The sequence below is a fragment of the Chenopodium album genome, chromosome 2 (genome assembly GCF_948465745.1).
Source record: "Chenopodium album chromosome 2, dcCheAlbu1.1, whole genome shotgun sequence".
In the NCBI taxonomy this organism is placed as follows: Eukaryota; Viridiplantae; Streptophyta; class Magnoliopsida; order Caryophyllales; family Amaranthaceae; genus Chenopodium; species Chenopodium album.
Window position 1 is genome coordinate 78,374,974 of NC_137835.1, and position 16,707 is coordinate 78,391,680.

General features: G+C 33.6%; 3 protein-coding genes across 5 annotated transcripts; 2 read left to right on the top strand and 1 right to left on the bottom strand.

The window, feature by feature from the left end:
* The first annotated feature begins 2,311 nt into the window (after positions 1–2,311).
* LOC145601672 (chlorophyll a-b binding protein 4, chloroplastic-like) lies at positions 2,312–4,325 on the top strand. Its single transcript, XM_081657731.1, has 3 exons — positions 2,312–2,713; positions 3,365–3,780; positions 3,994–4,325. Exons 1-3 carry the CDS (start codon positions 2,499–2,501, stop codon positions 4,128–4,130), a joined length of 768 nt encoding a protein of 255 aa, XP_081513857.1. The 5' UTR covers positions 2,312–2,498; the 3' UTR covers positions 4,131–4,325.
* Positions 4,326–4,728: 403 nt separating this feature from the next.
* Positions 4,729–10,575, bottom strand: LOC145601655 (agamous-like MADS-box protein AGL65). Of its 3 annotated transcripts, XR_014104428.1 has the most exons (13): positions 10,082–10,575; positions 9,515–9,775; positions 8,991–9,050; positions 8,884–8,902; positions 8,730–8,794; positions 8,632–8,647; positions 8,490–8,551; positions 7,733–7,829; positions 7,141–7,188; positions 6,910–7,037; positions 6,339–6,720; positions 6,163–6,261; positions 4,729–5,097 (listed from the first exon to the last, which is right to left on the bottom strand). XR_014104428.1 is itself a non-coding variant. In XM_081657719.1 (12 exons), the coding sequence occupies exons 2-12, from the start codon at positions 9,697–9,699 to the stop codon at positions 5,086–5,088; spliced, it is 1,068 nt and encodes a 355-aa protein (XP_081513845.1). In that variant the 5' UTR covers positions 9,700–9,775; positions 10,082–10,575; the 3' UTR covers positions 4,729–5,085. The 3 variants fall into 3 exon arrangements, 2 of the variants coding, with proteins under 2 accessions (XP_081513845.1, XP_081513834.1); XM_081657719.1 differs by lacking the exon at positions 6,163–6,261 and having other exon boundaries at positions 6,910–7,031; XM_081657708.1 differs by lacking the exon at positions 6,163–6,261.
* Positions 10,576–13,684: 3,109 nt separating this feature from the next.
* Positions 13,685–16,434, top strand: LOC145588789 (protein NRT1/ PTR FAMILY 2.8-like). Its single transcript, XM_081645396.1, has 3 exons — positions 13,685–13,790; positions 14,143–14,360; positions 14,980–16,434. Exons 1-3 carry the CDS (start codon positions 13,685–13,687, stop codon positions 16,432–16,434), a joined length of 1,779 nt encoding a protein of 592 aa, XP_081501522.1.
* The last annotated feature ends 273 nt before the right edge of the window (positions 16,435–16,707 follow it).

Consider the following 16,707-nt stretch of genomic DNA (forward strand, 5'->3'; position numbering starts at 1 on the left):
TAAATCTTACCACATAAGTATTGTCAACGTCATTAAAAATTAGATATTATGAACAAATACATTTAGAAGAATCAAATCTATGATTAGTTTTGTTTCTTGTATAATGTATATACAAAGTATATGAATACGAATATGATCAAAATTCAGTAGATCAGATTGGTCCGTCAGGTAAACATTTTAGAGCCCAGGCCATTATTCTTCAAAAATTCAAATTAGAAATATAGATTGAAAAAATTGAGCAGGCTGGTCAAAAAGTGTGTCAAGCCCAATGAGGATGACATGGGAGATTGTGCTTAGCTCTTACACAAATATCATGGTTTGTTCACAAATTGACCAGGCCCATTACTCGATGCACCAAACACAAACAGTCACGGATTGTGTTCAACTCGCATCCCGTGGTCGTACAAGAATAATGGCGAGAGCTTGAGCTCTCATCAATTTTGGATAATTTTCGACTTTTTCAAATTCTTAAAAAATTAAAGAGAATGAGATGCTTTTCATAAACTCCAAGACTATGATCTCATGATAGTTAAATACGTGTTTGGGCAACACCCACAAACCAAAAAAGAGGAGGAGTAGTCTCTTAGCCTTATTAAGTGATTAGTACTCTCTTCTTTCGACCAATACGAGACTATTACATGCGGTGATATTGGGAAGTCTATTCTTCAATAGCATCACTAATCAAGTTACCATCTTGAAAATTTTCAACACTAAGTCCCAAAACCTCCAAAAATGATTTGATTTTGTGTAATAGGGCTTGTTCTCATATGATTATTTTTATTTCAATTCAGTTGAGCTTTAATAAGTTCAGTTCAGTCCAGTTCAGTTCAGCTCCTAATTTTCTTCTTTTATAAAATATTCAGTTCAGTTCATTTCAGATCTAATAAGTTCAGTTCAATTCAATTCAATCAATGCCCTTAGTTGCAGTTTTGGATAATTTTTTGCTTTTCTAGTAGATAAAAAAATGTAAGACGTTAGGATGCTACCCATAGACCCCCGGGCACCAAGAGAGCCCATTATATGAATTAGGTCCTACAAATTCTGAAAATGATACGATTTTGTGTGTATAACCTTCGCATTTAGACGATTTTTTGATTTTAACAGACCTGAAAATGTGAATGGTCGAGGTGTTTATTGAACCCACGATACTTTGAGAGTCCATTTGAGTCATTGTGTGGTTTCAATTATCTATTTGTCTTTAAACTGTCAATTTAGCCATTAATGTACATATAACCCTTATTAAACTAAATGCTACCACGGGCCTTTTTTTTTTTTTTTTTTTTTTTTTTTTTGTTTGACAACACTACGAGCCTGTAAGTGATTGAAACAACATAAGGTTGAATCTCACTGAATTGTGGCAACAGGGCTACTATGTCACTTATAATTTAAGTCGTTTACAAAAGACTTGAATTGTTTGGCTACTCAATGCAATCAATCTTGTTGTATCTCAATAACAGTGTTTGCTATCATCAAATTCATTGTCTATTATAAACGCTATCAATCTTGTGAATGTTTATCAAAAACTTGTTATCATCAACTTATATCATAAAATTACGAGTATTAGTTATTCTTATTAGAATTAGATTAGATCAGACTAGGCCATAAATATACAAATGATAACTAACTTAATGTTCGATTACTTATTGCTACTTTATCTAATTGTGTAAGAATAACTTATGAAAATCACATATTTAAAAAGTGGTCGATAAGACGAGTCTAACAAAATTCATTTGACTATGCTTTGCCCTTTTTCTCATACATAAGTGTAATGAGTTTAGCCAAACCAACACAATAATTCAAATAGACTATATCAAATTTTAGTATTTTATTAAAATCAAATCAGTGACTTTATATTAAGTGAAGATAAGCTTCATCAACTAAAACATAAAAAATAAAAAATTACAAGATGGCATTGTAATTCATTATCAATCTTGCTTAAAATTTCTTTGTTGTTTATATCATATGGTTCTCTCTAACATTACCCAAGTACTAACTCAAATCCTACTTATTCCTCGTCATAGTAGGGAACAATAGAACAAATCCTAGATATAATATGGATGGTTTGAAAGAAATACAGCCTACCAGCTGTCAATTGCTAAATGGGTAACTAAAATTCAAGTTATGAAAAATCTTCCTACGTGGCATCAAAATGGGACCCATATAATCTATAAAAACCAGCAGAAACAAAGCAATAGATTATAGATATATGGATATAACATTAGATAAGGATAGCAAAAATCATTTCTCATTGGCTAATCTCCAACTCTTAAAGACTCAAAACCCAATCTTAGCCGTTGGATTACCCCACCAAAAAAAAATCCAAGTCACCAAAATAACACTTCATTCCCAATAAACAAGAGCCACAAGACATGCATTAGAAATGAAATTACAAGGGATAGTGTAACATAACATCAACATTTTGTTACACATCTTTTTTTTGTTCCTGCCTAGCTAACAAGCTAGTTTGCTTGAATTAAAATTTAATTGATCAATTGAGGATGGCAGCCGTGACTACACAGGCTTCGATTGCCGGTTTCCGCCCGTGCGCGTCGAAATCGAGGTTTTTGAGTGGTGTTCCAGGGAAGCTTAACAAGGAATGTGGTGTTGGCAATGTTAGGTTGCCCTCTACTACAACTACTAGTTCTCTCAAGGTTGAGGCTAAGAAAGGAGAGTGGTTGCCTGGTTTGGCTTCTCCTGACTATCTTACTGGCAGGTAACATTTAACACTTTATTCAACTCTTTTAAACTATACTTGATCAAGTCTTCTAAATTAACAACAGAATCATTAAGAGTTAAGAGTATTTTACACCTAGTAAAATCAATTTATTTTATTAAAATTGTAACCCCTTTACTTAAAATAATTAGTTACATGATAGTACGGAACATGAATGTCATGAAATGTTCAGAAAAAGTTATATAGGCAAAATCATTTAATCATCCGATCGTAAATATTAGAGGCCAATGCAGTTGTTACATTAAAATCATGATTGTTGTTGTTTTTAACTGATTAATAACAAACTTAAAGAATCTAGCTGAAAAATTATCAATAACAAGTTGCCTTAAGAATTGTGGCCTTAGGGCCTGTTCTCATACGATTATTTTCAGTTCAACTCAGCTCTAATTAGTTCAGTTCAGTTCAGCTCCTAATTTCCTTCTATTATAAAATATTCAATTCAGTTCAGCTCAACTCTAATAAATTCAGTTCAGTTCAATTGAGTTCAGTCAATGAGAACAGACCCTTAGTTTAAGCCACTTATCTTAGATGTATGTAAATATGTAGATGATATTTGGTGAAGTAGATAGACATTTTTTTAGTACAAGTTTGCAAATTGAACTTAACACTTTTGTGTACAATATAATTCAGTCTTCCAGGAGACAATGGATTTGATCCCTTGGGACTAGCTGAGGACCCAGAGAACTTGAGGTGGTTCGTGCAAGCCGAGCTAGTGAATGGGCGGTGGGCAATGCTTGGAGTTGCCGGTATGCTGCTACCAGAGGTGTTCACAAGTATTGGTATCATCAACGTACCAAAATGGTATGATGCAGGGAAGTCAGAGTACTTCGCCTCATCATCAACCTTGTTTGTGATCGAGTTCATCTTATTCCACTATGTCGAGATTAGGAGATGGCAGGACATCAAGAACCCTGGATGTGTTAACCAAGACCCCATTTTCAAGCAATACAGCTTGCCTCCTAATGAATGTGGTTACCCTGGTGGTATATTCAACCCTCTTAACTTTGCACCTACTCTTGAGGCCAAGGAGAAGGAGCTTGCTAATGGTATCGCCTTTTTCCTCTTCTAATGCTTGCAATATGCATCTGTTTTTCGTTCTCTTTTCAGTTAGTCGATTTGTGGGACTTAGACTAGGCCTTGTAAGTGGCTGTTTTAGCTAAATATGCAGTTGCTTAGCGAAGTAGGACTAGAGTTTGAGGTAATCTGATGGAAATATTTGTCAAAATCGAGCTGATCTTTGTATGTTTCATTTTTGGCAGGGAGGTTGGCTATGTTGGCATTCTTAGGATTCATCGTGCAGCACAATGTGACCGGAAAGGGGCCTTTCGACAACCTTCTGCAGCATCTATCAGACCCATGGCACAACACCATTATCCAGACATTGTATGGTAACTAAGTCCAACTCGACTAGTAGATGGAAAGACCATGTTATCATAGTTCTTTTGTAACAAATCAAATCTTTTGTGGACTATATGATATTGAGCTTCTCTGGTAATTATTGAAGGGTTTTCAATGTACAGGACAACTAAAGTTGGCACTTCTGTTTTTACTAATCTTAGCTTTCATAAAATGATGGTCTTTACTGCTCTTATTCTCAGACTCCTGAGCTACTTTCACTTCAAAGTAACCATCTCACATTGAGCATACCCAGTATCACTCAATTCAAACACGAACTATCTGAAAATATATATGAATACAAAGATTGGATTTACCACACCAAACTTTTTGACAATCAATCATAATTCGACCTGATCCAAACATCTAATAATTCGCCACCTAAAGGTGAATGAAATTGAAAATACCCGAACAGACCCGTTTGTCATCATTGTAGATGTGATTATTAGGTTACATCAATTTGTTGTAAGGTTACCAATCTAGTAGTTGCTTAGAGAAGACCAATCTCAATATCTTTTTAAGCAAAAAATTGTAATGTATTATGTGATTCGGAGTATGTTTTAAGTTACAGTAAACTCTGCAGAGTGCAGAACTCTAATTTACAGGATCTGTCACTAGAAACCTCAGCAAAATTGCCCCAAAATGGGAGGAAAAACCAAAAAATGGGATAAAAAGAGTAAAAAGGCCCTATTCACAGTTGACATACTTTGTATTTTTTTCAAGAATGTGCTACATGTATCCACCTATACTTTCTATACATAATATACTATACAGCAAGTGTTATGGTAAATCAGACAACCCAACAAATCAGACATCCTCAAATGTATCACCCAGAACATAAGATTTGATTAGTTGAACTTTTATGCTCCCATAATTGACATTCATCACGGATTTAAGCCTCTGCTAACATGCGCCCTATCCTCTTGGTCGCCATCGTGGATTAGCCAATACCTCAGTCACAAATTAGGCTGCAGCACGATTAAAACAATTCTTAGTTGAAGAGTATCATGTAGACACTAAGCACATACATGCACAACAGAGAAATTTTTAAACACATACAAGTACTAGTTTAAAAAAGTGTGTCAGCATCCTGATTTTGCTGGCCTTTATAATTTTTTTTTTATTCTGTGACACTGTGTTCCCACATTAAGATGTTATCAAGCAATTATGGAGCTATTAACCAATATATAACAGAAAGAAATCATCAAAGAGTAAAACTAAACTTTGTAATATACAAAGGCTCATGCCAGAAACTTTTTCCTTTGCTTATGAAAGGATCAAAATAAACTCCCCGGATAACATCTTTCACAGGCAACCAACACACATGACAGTAATTAAATTAGCCTAATTCAGGTGAACCATGTAAAATTAAAGAATTTGGATGATAGGGAAGTAGAGGTATCCATTTCCCCTTGTTTGAGAGGAAGGAAAAAAGAGGGGTGAGAGAGCAGGATCAGTTCTACTCCCCTTTATATAAACCATATCCTTCCAAATGTTGAAAAGATTTGGTAGGAAAATGCACTAATGCACGGGTACACATTCCCTTGCCTTGCCTTGCCCTGCCTTCCCTTCCCTTCCCTTTCCTTACTCATCCCCTCCTTCCCTTCCCTCCGATCTATTTCCTCTATAATCTTTACGCTCTATGTTGACTTCTAGTCCAATTGAAGCTTGGGTTGTCAAGTCCATGAAAGAAATGGATACCTCTATCTGCTGTATTCTTCATCATAAAATAGATTTTTTTTTTAAACCATTGAACTTGTAGTGGTAATTGGCAGCTAGAGAAGATGTGCAAGATATAAGGAGTAAGTGTAAGCCAAGACAGACCTAAAACCAAAAAGAGAATGCGAGTCATATGGTGCACAGGTGGCAGTTTAATCCCTGTGGTCATTGGTGAATAACCAAATAACATGATTTTCACAGCATGGCTATTGGCGAGACAGAATTTCAGATTCTTGTGGCTTGGCAAATTGTTTAAATAGCTGTAACTTGTTCGAAGGAAGAAGGATAAAGAAAGAAAAATTCTGAAGACACACCAGAGAGCCATATGACAGCATTTGAGCTCCAAGAATATTCTTAAGACCGCATTATCATACACCATTAAAAGCATTAATGAAACTCTTTTAACAGGGAACCTAGAAAAGAATGGCAAAAATCAAGATATCGGACATGGAATTAACCAACACAATATCAGATGCTATTGAGAACCAACCTGTGGGTATGAATTTTCATTGAACATAGGAATGGGACATTGCAAAGCAGCAGGAGCCCATGGTTGAGGCCTTGTATCATATATAGATCTAGGCATATCAAAATGACCAGGAATTTGGTAATCCATCGGATTGCCTTGAAAATTGATCCCATTATCTGGCATCACTTTCTTCTCCTCGGGCAGATTAATATTTCCATATGGGGAGTATGGATACTGCTCACCAATTTGAACTCCCATGCATGCATTTGCAGTCAGCTCATTTAAGCTACCACAATCTTGTCTCGCGTTCTCACACTGTCTGGCATTTTCCATTTCCAATTTGGCATCGCCGTAGTATCCAGAGTATCCAGATAGAGAAGCATCACTGGTGCACTTCATATCTCTGAAGAAAACATTGATAATATAGAACAGACATAAGTATATTGAAGAAAAGGCAGAAGAAAGATACTGCTGCTGTTGAAAGAACTAATCATGATATTGATTTTACAGAACAATACATAATGGCAATTTATTTACAAAATCCTGCAAAGTACTGCAGGACTATTTTATACAGTTTGGCAATAGGACTCACCTATGAGATAAAAAGTTTGGGTCTTCAGACAGCAGTAGATGTTGATTGTCATTACTCGAAAGCCATGATAACGGCTGACATTCTTGCATATTACCCATCATCAAAGGAATATGCATCCCATTCTGAAACTGGAATATGAAAAGTAATTGTATGATCTTCCAAAGACAATGAAAGTATGCCAGCCAGTAAAAGAATGATTTCCACCTCAATGGATGTGTGTAGGTACTTTACCTGGTTACTGCAATCTAGAGACATAAATTGGTGTTTTCCAATATTATCCTGTTCGGTGAAAATTGCATGCATTAGTTACAAATGAAGTTCAGCAGTTGGATTGTAGGATAAGTTATGACTTATTGACAAGATTACAAGTTAACCAACAAAAAAAATCATTTCCTTTAAAGTCTATAGTAAGGATGTTTTGCAACAATTTTCTAGCACAATGTACATATATACTATTACTGACATTAGGAAACCTTAACCATAACCTTCACCACCAATTTTTTTGAAAAAGTCAAGGTAATGATAATGTTCCTTCCATCCCAAAGCTATGTTAACGTCTATCATTTAAGGATTTATAGCTATGTTGACAATTTGACATACTACTTTTGACCACTTTGTTCTCTCTAATATATCTCTTAAGTTGGAACCACACCCACCCACCATCCCGCCCTACTTCTTCAGTTCTTCTCCCTCCTTAATCTATGTGCCCTAAAGCAATGTAAACTAGGCTCTAATATGGAAGTAATAGTAGAATTAAGCAATGATGAGGTAAAGTGAATAGAAAAATAAATAAATAAATATTGCTGGTGCAACATATTTGTACCTTGTGTAAGCGGATTTGGTTAAGTGATTCCTTCAAGGAGTTTTCCATCTGCCGTAGATGCTCCACATTGTCAATCTTATCAGGATTACTCCAACAGCTGTTCAATAAAAGTACCGTGGAAAAAAATTATGGACTGAAATTATGCTCAACACACAACACCTTATTAATAGAAAGACAGCATGATACTATCATCCTGGTGTGCATCCAGACATGGTACAATTGAGGTTTACAGACTCCCCTATATCATTTCTGAAATAGTAGGCCAAACAATGCATTACATAAAAAAGAATAACATATAAGAATTTCACTGCAAGTTCGACACAGCTTCATTTGCCAGTAAATTTGAAGAAAAGAAAGGTCTAGCATTAGCATTCACCATTTACATGAAATTACATAAACTGCCGAGTTTCCTAGATAACAATAGAAACCTAAACAAGATTACTAAATACCTCTGAAAGCTAGAAACATGTAAAAGACACATTATGAATAGCAATCATCATATTAGATCAATTGCACAAGTAGATAAGACACAGAGCCTATGCATGAAGTATAGCAAATGCTTCGTATAATATTGGCAGGTTGAGCTAGAACTTTGAAAACCCTTAATATCTCAACAATAAATAAGAAAGGTAAATTTAAATACTTTCATGTACACTGCAACAAATTTGGAGCATAGTCTACATGAATATGTGAATGTTCTTGCCAGAAAATGCTTAGTCAAAAGCAATACTTGAATAGTTAAAAGTCAAAGGTGCACCTCAATCGCTTATGTGCTTCTGTAATCTGTGCTTGCAATAGCCCCACTTGGTTAGCCAGTTCCTATTCAAATCAGGAAATTAAGCACAAAGAAAAAGCTAGTCTCATGTAAATCACTCAAGTGAACGAGCAACCAATCATACCTCAGCCGTTTGACTACTGCAAAGCAAAATATAACATCAGATCCTTTCAAAGTTTGTCCTTTTAATTACGATACAAAAAAAAACTTATAATTGCATACCTTGAAGCAACAAAATCTTCTATATTTACATCATGGTCACACTTCTTAAAAGTTTTCTTTAGTGCCTATGAATAAAAGAAAGAAAGAATCAGAATACATAAATTCAATATAAAAGACAGCTAACCATTGTAACATGAAGAAAGGAAATTCTTACTTCAAGACTCTCCAATTTCCTGTTGCAACAAAAACACAAACAGTCAGACACGATTTTCAAATCAAAATCTCAAAACTGGTGATAATAATGCAAAGGTTAATTCAAACCTTTTTGCCCTTTCTTGTGGAGTTAATTGAGCAAACTTGGTGATGACTTGTTCAAGGTTGCTGAAAATGCATACAGGTACAAAACTTCAAATTTTCAAAAATATAATGATAGACTACGCTTTGATAATGTTTTATACTACCTCCATCCCATATTATTTGCAACAATTTGACATACAGTAGAGAGGAAAAACATCCAAAAGCACTTTTATACACCCTTCACAACTCAAAGTGGCTTCATACCAATTTAAGAGAAACCTTCCTAACATACATAGTTAATAGTTTCCCAAGCTCTTATAGTTAACCAACCAACAAGTATTTCTTATTTTCATTATAATCCTTCCTAATCATGTCACTAATCAAATTTTCAAACATTTGTTCTTCCAAAGGAAACATGATTAGATACAATCTCACTTTCTCCCCTCTTCGAAATCATAACATGGTTTCAAGTCCTACATACATACATTGATGTAACATTCACAAATAAGAGAAACCAAGCAAATCAATAATTCTTAATAAAATTATACCTACGCTCTCCAAGGAATAATGTTGGCTTCCCAGTGGGAGAGAACATGAGCAAAACAATGTCAATGTCACATAAGATAGCCAACTCCCTAGCTTTCTTAATGATTCCGGTACGCCGTTTCGAATAGGTTACTTGACGGTTGCTACTGCTTTCCAATCTTTTGATCTTTAGTTTAACCCTTCCCATTCTTCAAGATTATTAGCAAATGCTCTCCGGCCAAACAACCGCCAATCACCTTTGCAACTTCTTTTTCTTATGCATCCTTAACAACACAAACTTGTCAAAATTAGCACATTATTCATCAACATAATGTACCACAAACATATAGCAAATAACCCGAGACTTAATACCGGGGTGGTATCCAAGACCTGAGATCAAACCCCGTCTACATTGCATAGGTTAATAATTGGAATTTCGATTATAAACAATAAAGAGTATGCATCAATATCATTATTATGATTATTAAAATAATTAAAATGATGAAAAATTGAAAACCCAGATGCAAAAAAACAAAGAAAGACAAAAATTGCACAAGTTAAAAAAAGAAACAAGGAAAAATAGGACATACCATGCAAGATAGATATCCAAAAAAAGAGAAAAACCCAGAAAAAGGGGAAAAGAATGAAAAAATTAGAAACCCAAAAATGGTATAGATAGATAGAAGAATCAAGATGATGATGATGATGATGATGAATATGGAAGAAAATTAAGAGTGAAGAGAGAGAAAAAGGGAAGTTGGAAAAAAAGGGGTTGACAGGTAGAGCTGTGATTACGGGGGGTAGAGGCTGGAGAATCGGGCGGTGTTAGAAAGTTCTGTGCGTTGGGTTTGCGAGTGAAATAGGGAGATTGGAGATTCACAAGGAGAGGAAGAGAGAGAAACAGATTTATCAACCATGAAATTGAAATTGAAATTGAAATTGTGTTGTTTTTGTTTGCAATTGCAGGGGAGCTAAGCTTTTGATTTATGAACCCTTTTTTGGTTCATTTCTAGGCACCCATTTCTTGTTCCAATTTCCCGATTTTCCCGGGAAAAACACTCGCTAGTGTAATGCGTGATTTGTATACGGGGTGGTGGGTGAAAATTCGGCTTTCGGTTTGACTCAATTACAAATCGTATGAATTAGGTTTCTAGTCCAATTGTATTTATAATTAATTGGATTTAATATCATCTTTATATGCTTTTGTTTTGTGAACTTTATGATTAGATGATTACTAAAAATTGAGTTTTATAAAGTGTTTATATTGCAATAATAAGCCTACTAACTCGTTTCCTTCCAAAAAAAAAAAAAAAAGTGTTTATATAATGACCCTTACAACTTACAAAAACTTTTGTGTAAATCCGATTTTCATAATATACTGTATATCAAAGAGTTTCAAGCTAACTTAGCATCAATTAAAAGTTAAAACCAATTATATATGGTTTGTTTGGCATCATTTTTTTTTCAGTTTTTTTTTTTTTAAAAAAAAAACAAAAAAGGAAACAAGAAAAAGGTGTTTCCACTTTTCTGTTACCAGTTTTCAAAATTATCGTAATTTTAATAAGTTAAAATAATTTTTTGATTCATTATGGGGCATATATCATATACTTTTAAAAAAACGAAAAACAGAAAAACACAGCAATACCAAACGAATCCTTATTTATTTATTTTAAATATGTACCTCCGCTTAATACTTCCTTTGTAATTTTTTTTATTTTATTTTATTTATTTTTTTACTTTTATTGGACTTTTGACACTATATTTAACTTATGACACTTTCACCCTAAAACATAATCATGTAGTTGGATCATTTTATAGAGAATATTATTGTTATAACTTAGGTTTGAAATATATATAGTGTAAATAACGAATTTTCTAGCTTAAATATATATTGTTTGTGATATTTCAATTCCAAACACATTATATTTATTGTTTTTGAAATAAATAAAAATAAGGTGATGAAATAAACAAGGAATATATTGTTTGTAAATTTCAATTCCAAAGGCATTATATCTATTATTAACAATAATTTTACATTATAAAATCATTATTTTTTGTTGTTTTATTATGGCAAAGTTTGAACAAACTTCAATATATATAAGAGCAATTGAATGCAAAATGATGTTTTCAACCTGGTTGAGACATTTCATCTTATTTGGAATGATATGAATTTTCAGTATTGATGTAATATTAAAAATAAAATACGGATAATACAATATTTAAAATGATAGCAATTTTAGATATATGGTTTAGTAAGGAAATATTGACAGTCCAATAAGATATAATATTAATTTTAATTAGTTATTTTAAATTGTGAAATGTAATTTTTTTTTTTTCAATTGAAAATTTTCCTTATTTTATTTCATAAAACTTTATAAAGTGGGTTAGTTTCCACCCAAACAAGGCAAAGGCATAGTAACATCCATCTCGATAAAAAATTTCCCGCCTAAATGCAATAATAATGTCAATTTTTTTTTTGTTTTTGGTGTGGAGCTATCCTATTTAATGTTTTTGAAATTTAATTATATTATAAACCTCTTCATTACAACTGTCAATATCGTAGGAAATTGAAACAATTTTAAATACCTAACTAATATATGAATTCTTATATTAAACTATGTCTTAGACGACATACAAATAATTTTTGTATGTAATACTTATATATATATATATATATATATATATATATATATATATACCTGTATAATAGCCATTTTTTTAAAAAATGTACAAATTACAAATAGGTTTTATATAAACCGTGCACACGGATCTAACCGAGTTGAAGTATAAAAATATATATAGCTGTGACATTGACTCCGAGAGATCACAAGTGTTTTAAAATATCTTGCATTTAAATATATACCGCTACAAATGACCCTGGTTGCATATTTATAAGCAAAGCAATCCTCCAACTAATTTAAATATCAATACCTACAAGGCTACAAGCACATTCTAGACTACTCATTTGAATAACATTTCACATGTCCTAATCGGACTACACCAAATTGGCTAGATCACTAGAATCTTCCATTTTGGTGGGCAAGAGATTGATTGATCGAAACTTTTTGGGTCTAGAATGATCCTAACCCAACTCTTCAGGTTCAATTCAATTATGGACCAACTTGGACTTGTTAAGTGATTTTTTTATAGAACCTGGGTGAGTCGGGTCCCTAATTCAAAGTATAAATTCCACATATTAGTCCAAACTAGAATATGTACAACCTTATGTAGTACGTATGTATTTGATTTGCAACATAATTTTAAAAACCTCCCTTGAACTTCTACCAATAAAGCCACCTTCTACATCTTTCTCAACATAATGCAACCTCTTAAACCTAAAGTAATTAGGCCAATAATTATAATGTTTAGGTGGCTTAAGAGGTGATTTGTGAGGCTGTGACAATTAGGTTTTGAAATTAAATGAGATTATTATTATTGTTATTATTAAGGTTTTTGTGAGTTTATGTCCATACATGAATGATTAGTATGTTAAATAATATTTACTATGTACAAACTTCATTTTTGTAATTTAACTTGTAAGTTTTAACCTAGAATTGCTAAAAATCTAGAAATTAATTTGCTTTTTTTTTTTTTTTTTTTTTTTTTTTATCAAAACTGTGTATGATTGTTATGTGTACATTTTGATGTATTGTTTCCTTGTTGGGATAAGAGGGAATGAAAATGGATGGGGGGGGGGTGGTTAATTGTGTTATGTACATGGTGGTGAACGAGTAACGTTAACTAAATTCACCAAAATTGGCCAAAGAACTATTGTAATGTTGTACCAATGAGGTATTATTATCGCATTGTCATTGTGGTTCATTCGGACCAAAAAGAAAAAAAAATTACAAAGAAAAAAAAACTAGTGTAGTATTTTGCCAAAGTAGTTGGAATTGTACTGTTGCACCTCCTAAAATGAAGTTGGATATTATCACTATAAGAAACTAATTTTCCTAGCTGTTTGCCTATTTTCATTTCTCTCTTTTTAAAACAAACATGTTTGCTGTATCTGTCTCATAGTTTGTTTTGATAGTATACCGGATTTTTTGGATCATTTAAGTCAACATTCCTTTAAAATCCTAGGTTTAAGATAATTTCTTTGCTCATAAAAACACAACATTTATCTTCTTTTACCCTTCCTCCACCATTGCTCTTCTCTTCCTCCTCTCATCATTTTTAACATCTCCATTATAATGGGGAGTGAAGGAAGAGATGAGGAAAATCTTACTCAAAATTCTTCCATTATTTTTAGTAAGACCAAGAAGAAAGGAGGCTGGAGGGCCGTCAAATATATCTTAGGTAATGCCTATTCATTCATGTTACTTTCTTTTTTAAATCCGATACATTCTTACTCTTTAACAACATATATGCATTACTCTACTATTACGTATTAGAATGTGTTAGGTCCGATTTATATTAAAGGTCGGACCTATCACGTTGTTGTTATCATGTCAAAATTAGGCCGGGCATGTAATGCATGTCTTAATAAGTCAATATTAATGTATTAAAATGTGTTAGGTCCAATTTACACTACAGGTCGGACTTATCTTCTCTTTGTTGTTATCATGTCAAAATTAGGGCATATAATATAATGCATGTGTTAATATAATGTTGTTACTAATATAGTTTTTGTTAAATTTTTGTGTTGCAGCAAATGAAACATTTGAGAAGCTGGCATCAATGAGCTTGATCTCAAATATAACAGTGTTTTTGCGCACAAAATATAATATAGATGGAATATTATTGGTAAATGTAGTTAATATATGGTCAGGATGTTGCAATTTTTTGACGATGCCAGGTGCTTTGCTTTCTGATGCCTACCTTGGTAGGTTCTGGACTTTGCTTATTGGTTCTGTCATTTCTATGCTGGTAAGATTTTTTTCCCATTTTCTCGCATTTTAAATTGACTTTTTCCATTTTTTTTATTTTTTACAAAAGAAAATTTTATTTGGTCAAAATTATTATTTTTTATTTTAAAGAAGAAAAAAATGAGGGGGGAGTTTGAACTGTTCAACACTTGATCCACTAATGAAGTAGTGAAGTACTAGTATTTTTATTTTGACTAAGTGATACTATAGAATTAGTAATGATTATTTTTTTAAAAAAAAATATATAATGATAAATAATAACATTAAAATTATTTATCATTATACATTGTTATTTTGTTAAAGATCATATAATGTCCATTATACATTGTTATAGTATACCATGCACACGAACTCACCAATGCGAATAAGCAATTAATAAAGTAGGTGTACTATACTCCCATATTTAATGGAAATGTTTGTGCGATGCAACGTTCTATATATCATTAATTGTAAGAAAATTCAAATCGTATCTTGAATGGGGGTATTATTACAAGTAAACTTTCTTTGTTATCAAGAAACCAAAGCAATTGTTTGCATTTTTTTTTTTACAAACTTTGATTATGTGTAAATGTTATACACAAGAGTAAATGATTGATTCTAACCAAAATTTGAAAATACAGGGGATGGGAATATTGACTCTAGGTTCAGGAATATCAAAACTAAGGCCACCACCTTGTACACCACCAGCAGATTGTATCCCACCAACATCTTGGCAACTCGCAATTCTGTTCCTAGCTCTAATGATGCTAGCCATAGGAGCCGGGTGCATAAGACCGTGCAACATTGCCTTTGGTGCTGATCAATTTGACATAAGAACAGAAAAAGGCAGGGCCTCATATTCGCGCTTCTACAACTGGTGGTACTTCTCCTTCACACTTTCCCTCTTGGTAGCACTCACCTTAGTAGTCTATGTACAAACCAACATTAGTTGGACTATCGGGTTTGCTATCCCAACCGTGTGCTTTGCATTCTCTAGCTCGATTTTCTTGATTGGTTGCCCTACTTACATATACAAGAAGCCTCAAGGGAGCATCTTTATTGACATGGCTAGAGTGGTTGTTGCAGCCTTCAGAAAAAGGAAGTTGACTTTAGAGGAAAATGATGAAAGTCATCAAAATTTTTATGATCCTCCTATTAGTGATGATCGGTTAGATTCAATGGTGCCTAAACTTACTAGAACGAATCGACTAATGTTCTTAGACAAAGCTGCTTTGATTAATCAGCCTGATGAGCTGAATCGTGTAGGACTAGCTAAGAACAATTGGCGCCTTTGCAGTGTTCAACAAGTTGAGCAACTAAAATGCCTAATAGGAATTTTGCCTGTTTGGTTGGCTGGTATTCTGTCTTTTGTGTCAATGGACCAACAGAACACTTTCGGTATTTTACAAGCACTTCAAATGAATCGGAAACTTGGGTCACATTTCACCATTCCCCCTGCTTGGATAAGTTTCGCGGCTATGGCTGCTCTCACCCTGTGGATTCTATCATATGAGCGCATTTTTCTACCCTTAGCCAGAGTACTACTGAAGAAGAATGATGTGAGGTTGTCAGTCAAAGCGAGGATCAAGATAGGAATAGTTATGTCAATACTATGTATGGTTATAAGCGCGGTGGTTGAGTCTAAGAGACGTGAGTTGGCCTTAAAAAATAATTCCTATGTTTCTCCTCTTAGTGTGGTATATCTAGCACCACAACAGATACTGTCTGGCTTAACTGAGGCCTTTGCCGCGGTTACCATCATGGAGTTCTTCACCACACAGATGCCTGAAAGCATGAGATCATTGGCTGGCTCGATCTTTTTCATTAGCTTGTCTATGGCCAGTTACTTTGCCACGGCTATTGTTAACATCATATACCGGGCTACTCGAAACAGCCAAGGAGTGGCATGGTTGGGTGGACATAATCTTAACCAAAACAAGCTTGATTACTTTTATGCCATTGTTGCTTGTGTAGGAGTCATGAACTACTTCTATTTTACGTTCTTTGCTAGCAAATATGTGTTCATTGATAGCAACAACACCAAGACAGTTGAAGCAGCAAATTCGAGTGTAGACGAGCATACAAGGGTGGAATGAAGGTTTATTTCAATGTTGCATTTTATTGTGTTAGTCTTAGCAACCTTGTCATCCATGATCTTTTTTCTTGTACTTTCATGGTTATATTTGAACAAGATAGTTCTCCATTTTAATATTTGTAATAGCAGACCCGATCTCATTAATAAGTACATTATTAATGAATGTCATGTCATTTGTGGTCGCAAAAATATAATTAGGATGATTAGGCCTTGGCAGATTGTAATCAAGTGTTTTAAGTTATTGTCATTAGTGGGAATTCTAGATTTGCTTAAT

Coding starts and splice junctions, on each gene's coding strand:
- LOC145601672 (XM_081657731.1), top strand. CDS start 2,499: ATGGCAGCCGTGACTACACAGGCTTCGATTGCCGGTTTCCGCCCGTGC. Junction 2,714..3,364: donor CCTGACTATCTTACTGGCAG/GTAACATTTAAC, acceptor AATATAATTCAG/TCTTCCAGGAGACAATGGAT. Junction 3,781..3,993: donor GGAGAAGGAGCTTGCTAATG/GTATCGCCTTTT, acceptor CATTTTTGGCAG/GGAGGTTGGCTATGTTGGCA.
- LOC145601655 (XM_081657708.1), bottom strand. CDS start 9,699: ATGGGAAGGGTTAAACTAAAGATCAAAAGATTGGAAAGCAGTAGCAAC. Junction 7,038..7,140: donor CTCTAGATTGCAGTAACCAG/GTAAAGTACCTA, acceptor TTCATATTCCAG/TTTCAGAATGGGATGCATAT. Junction 6,721..6,909: donor CCAAACTTTTTATCTCATAG/GTGAGTCCTATT, acceptor TGTTTTCTTCAG/AGATATGAAGTGCACCAGTG.
- LOC145588789 (XM_081645396.1), top strand. CDS start 13,685: ATGGGGAGTGAAGGAAGAGATGAGGAAAATCTTACTCAAAATTCTTCC. Junction 13,791..14,142: donor GGCCGTCAAATATATCTTAG/GTAATGCCTATT, acceptor TTTGTGTTGCAG/CAAATGAAACATTTGAGAAG. Junction 14,361..14,979: donor GTTCTGTCATTTCTATGCTG/GTAAGATTTTTT, acceptor TTGAAAATACAG/GGGATGGGAATATTGACTCT.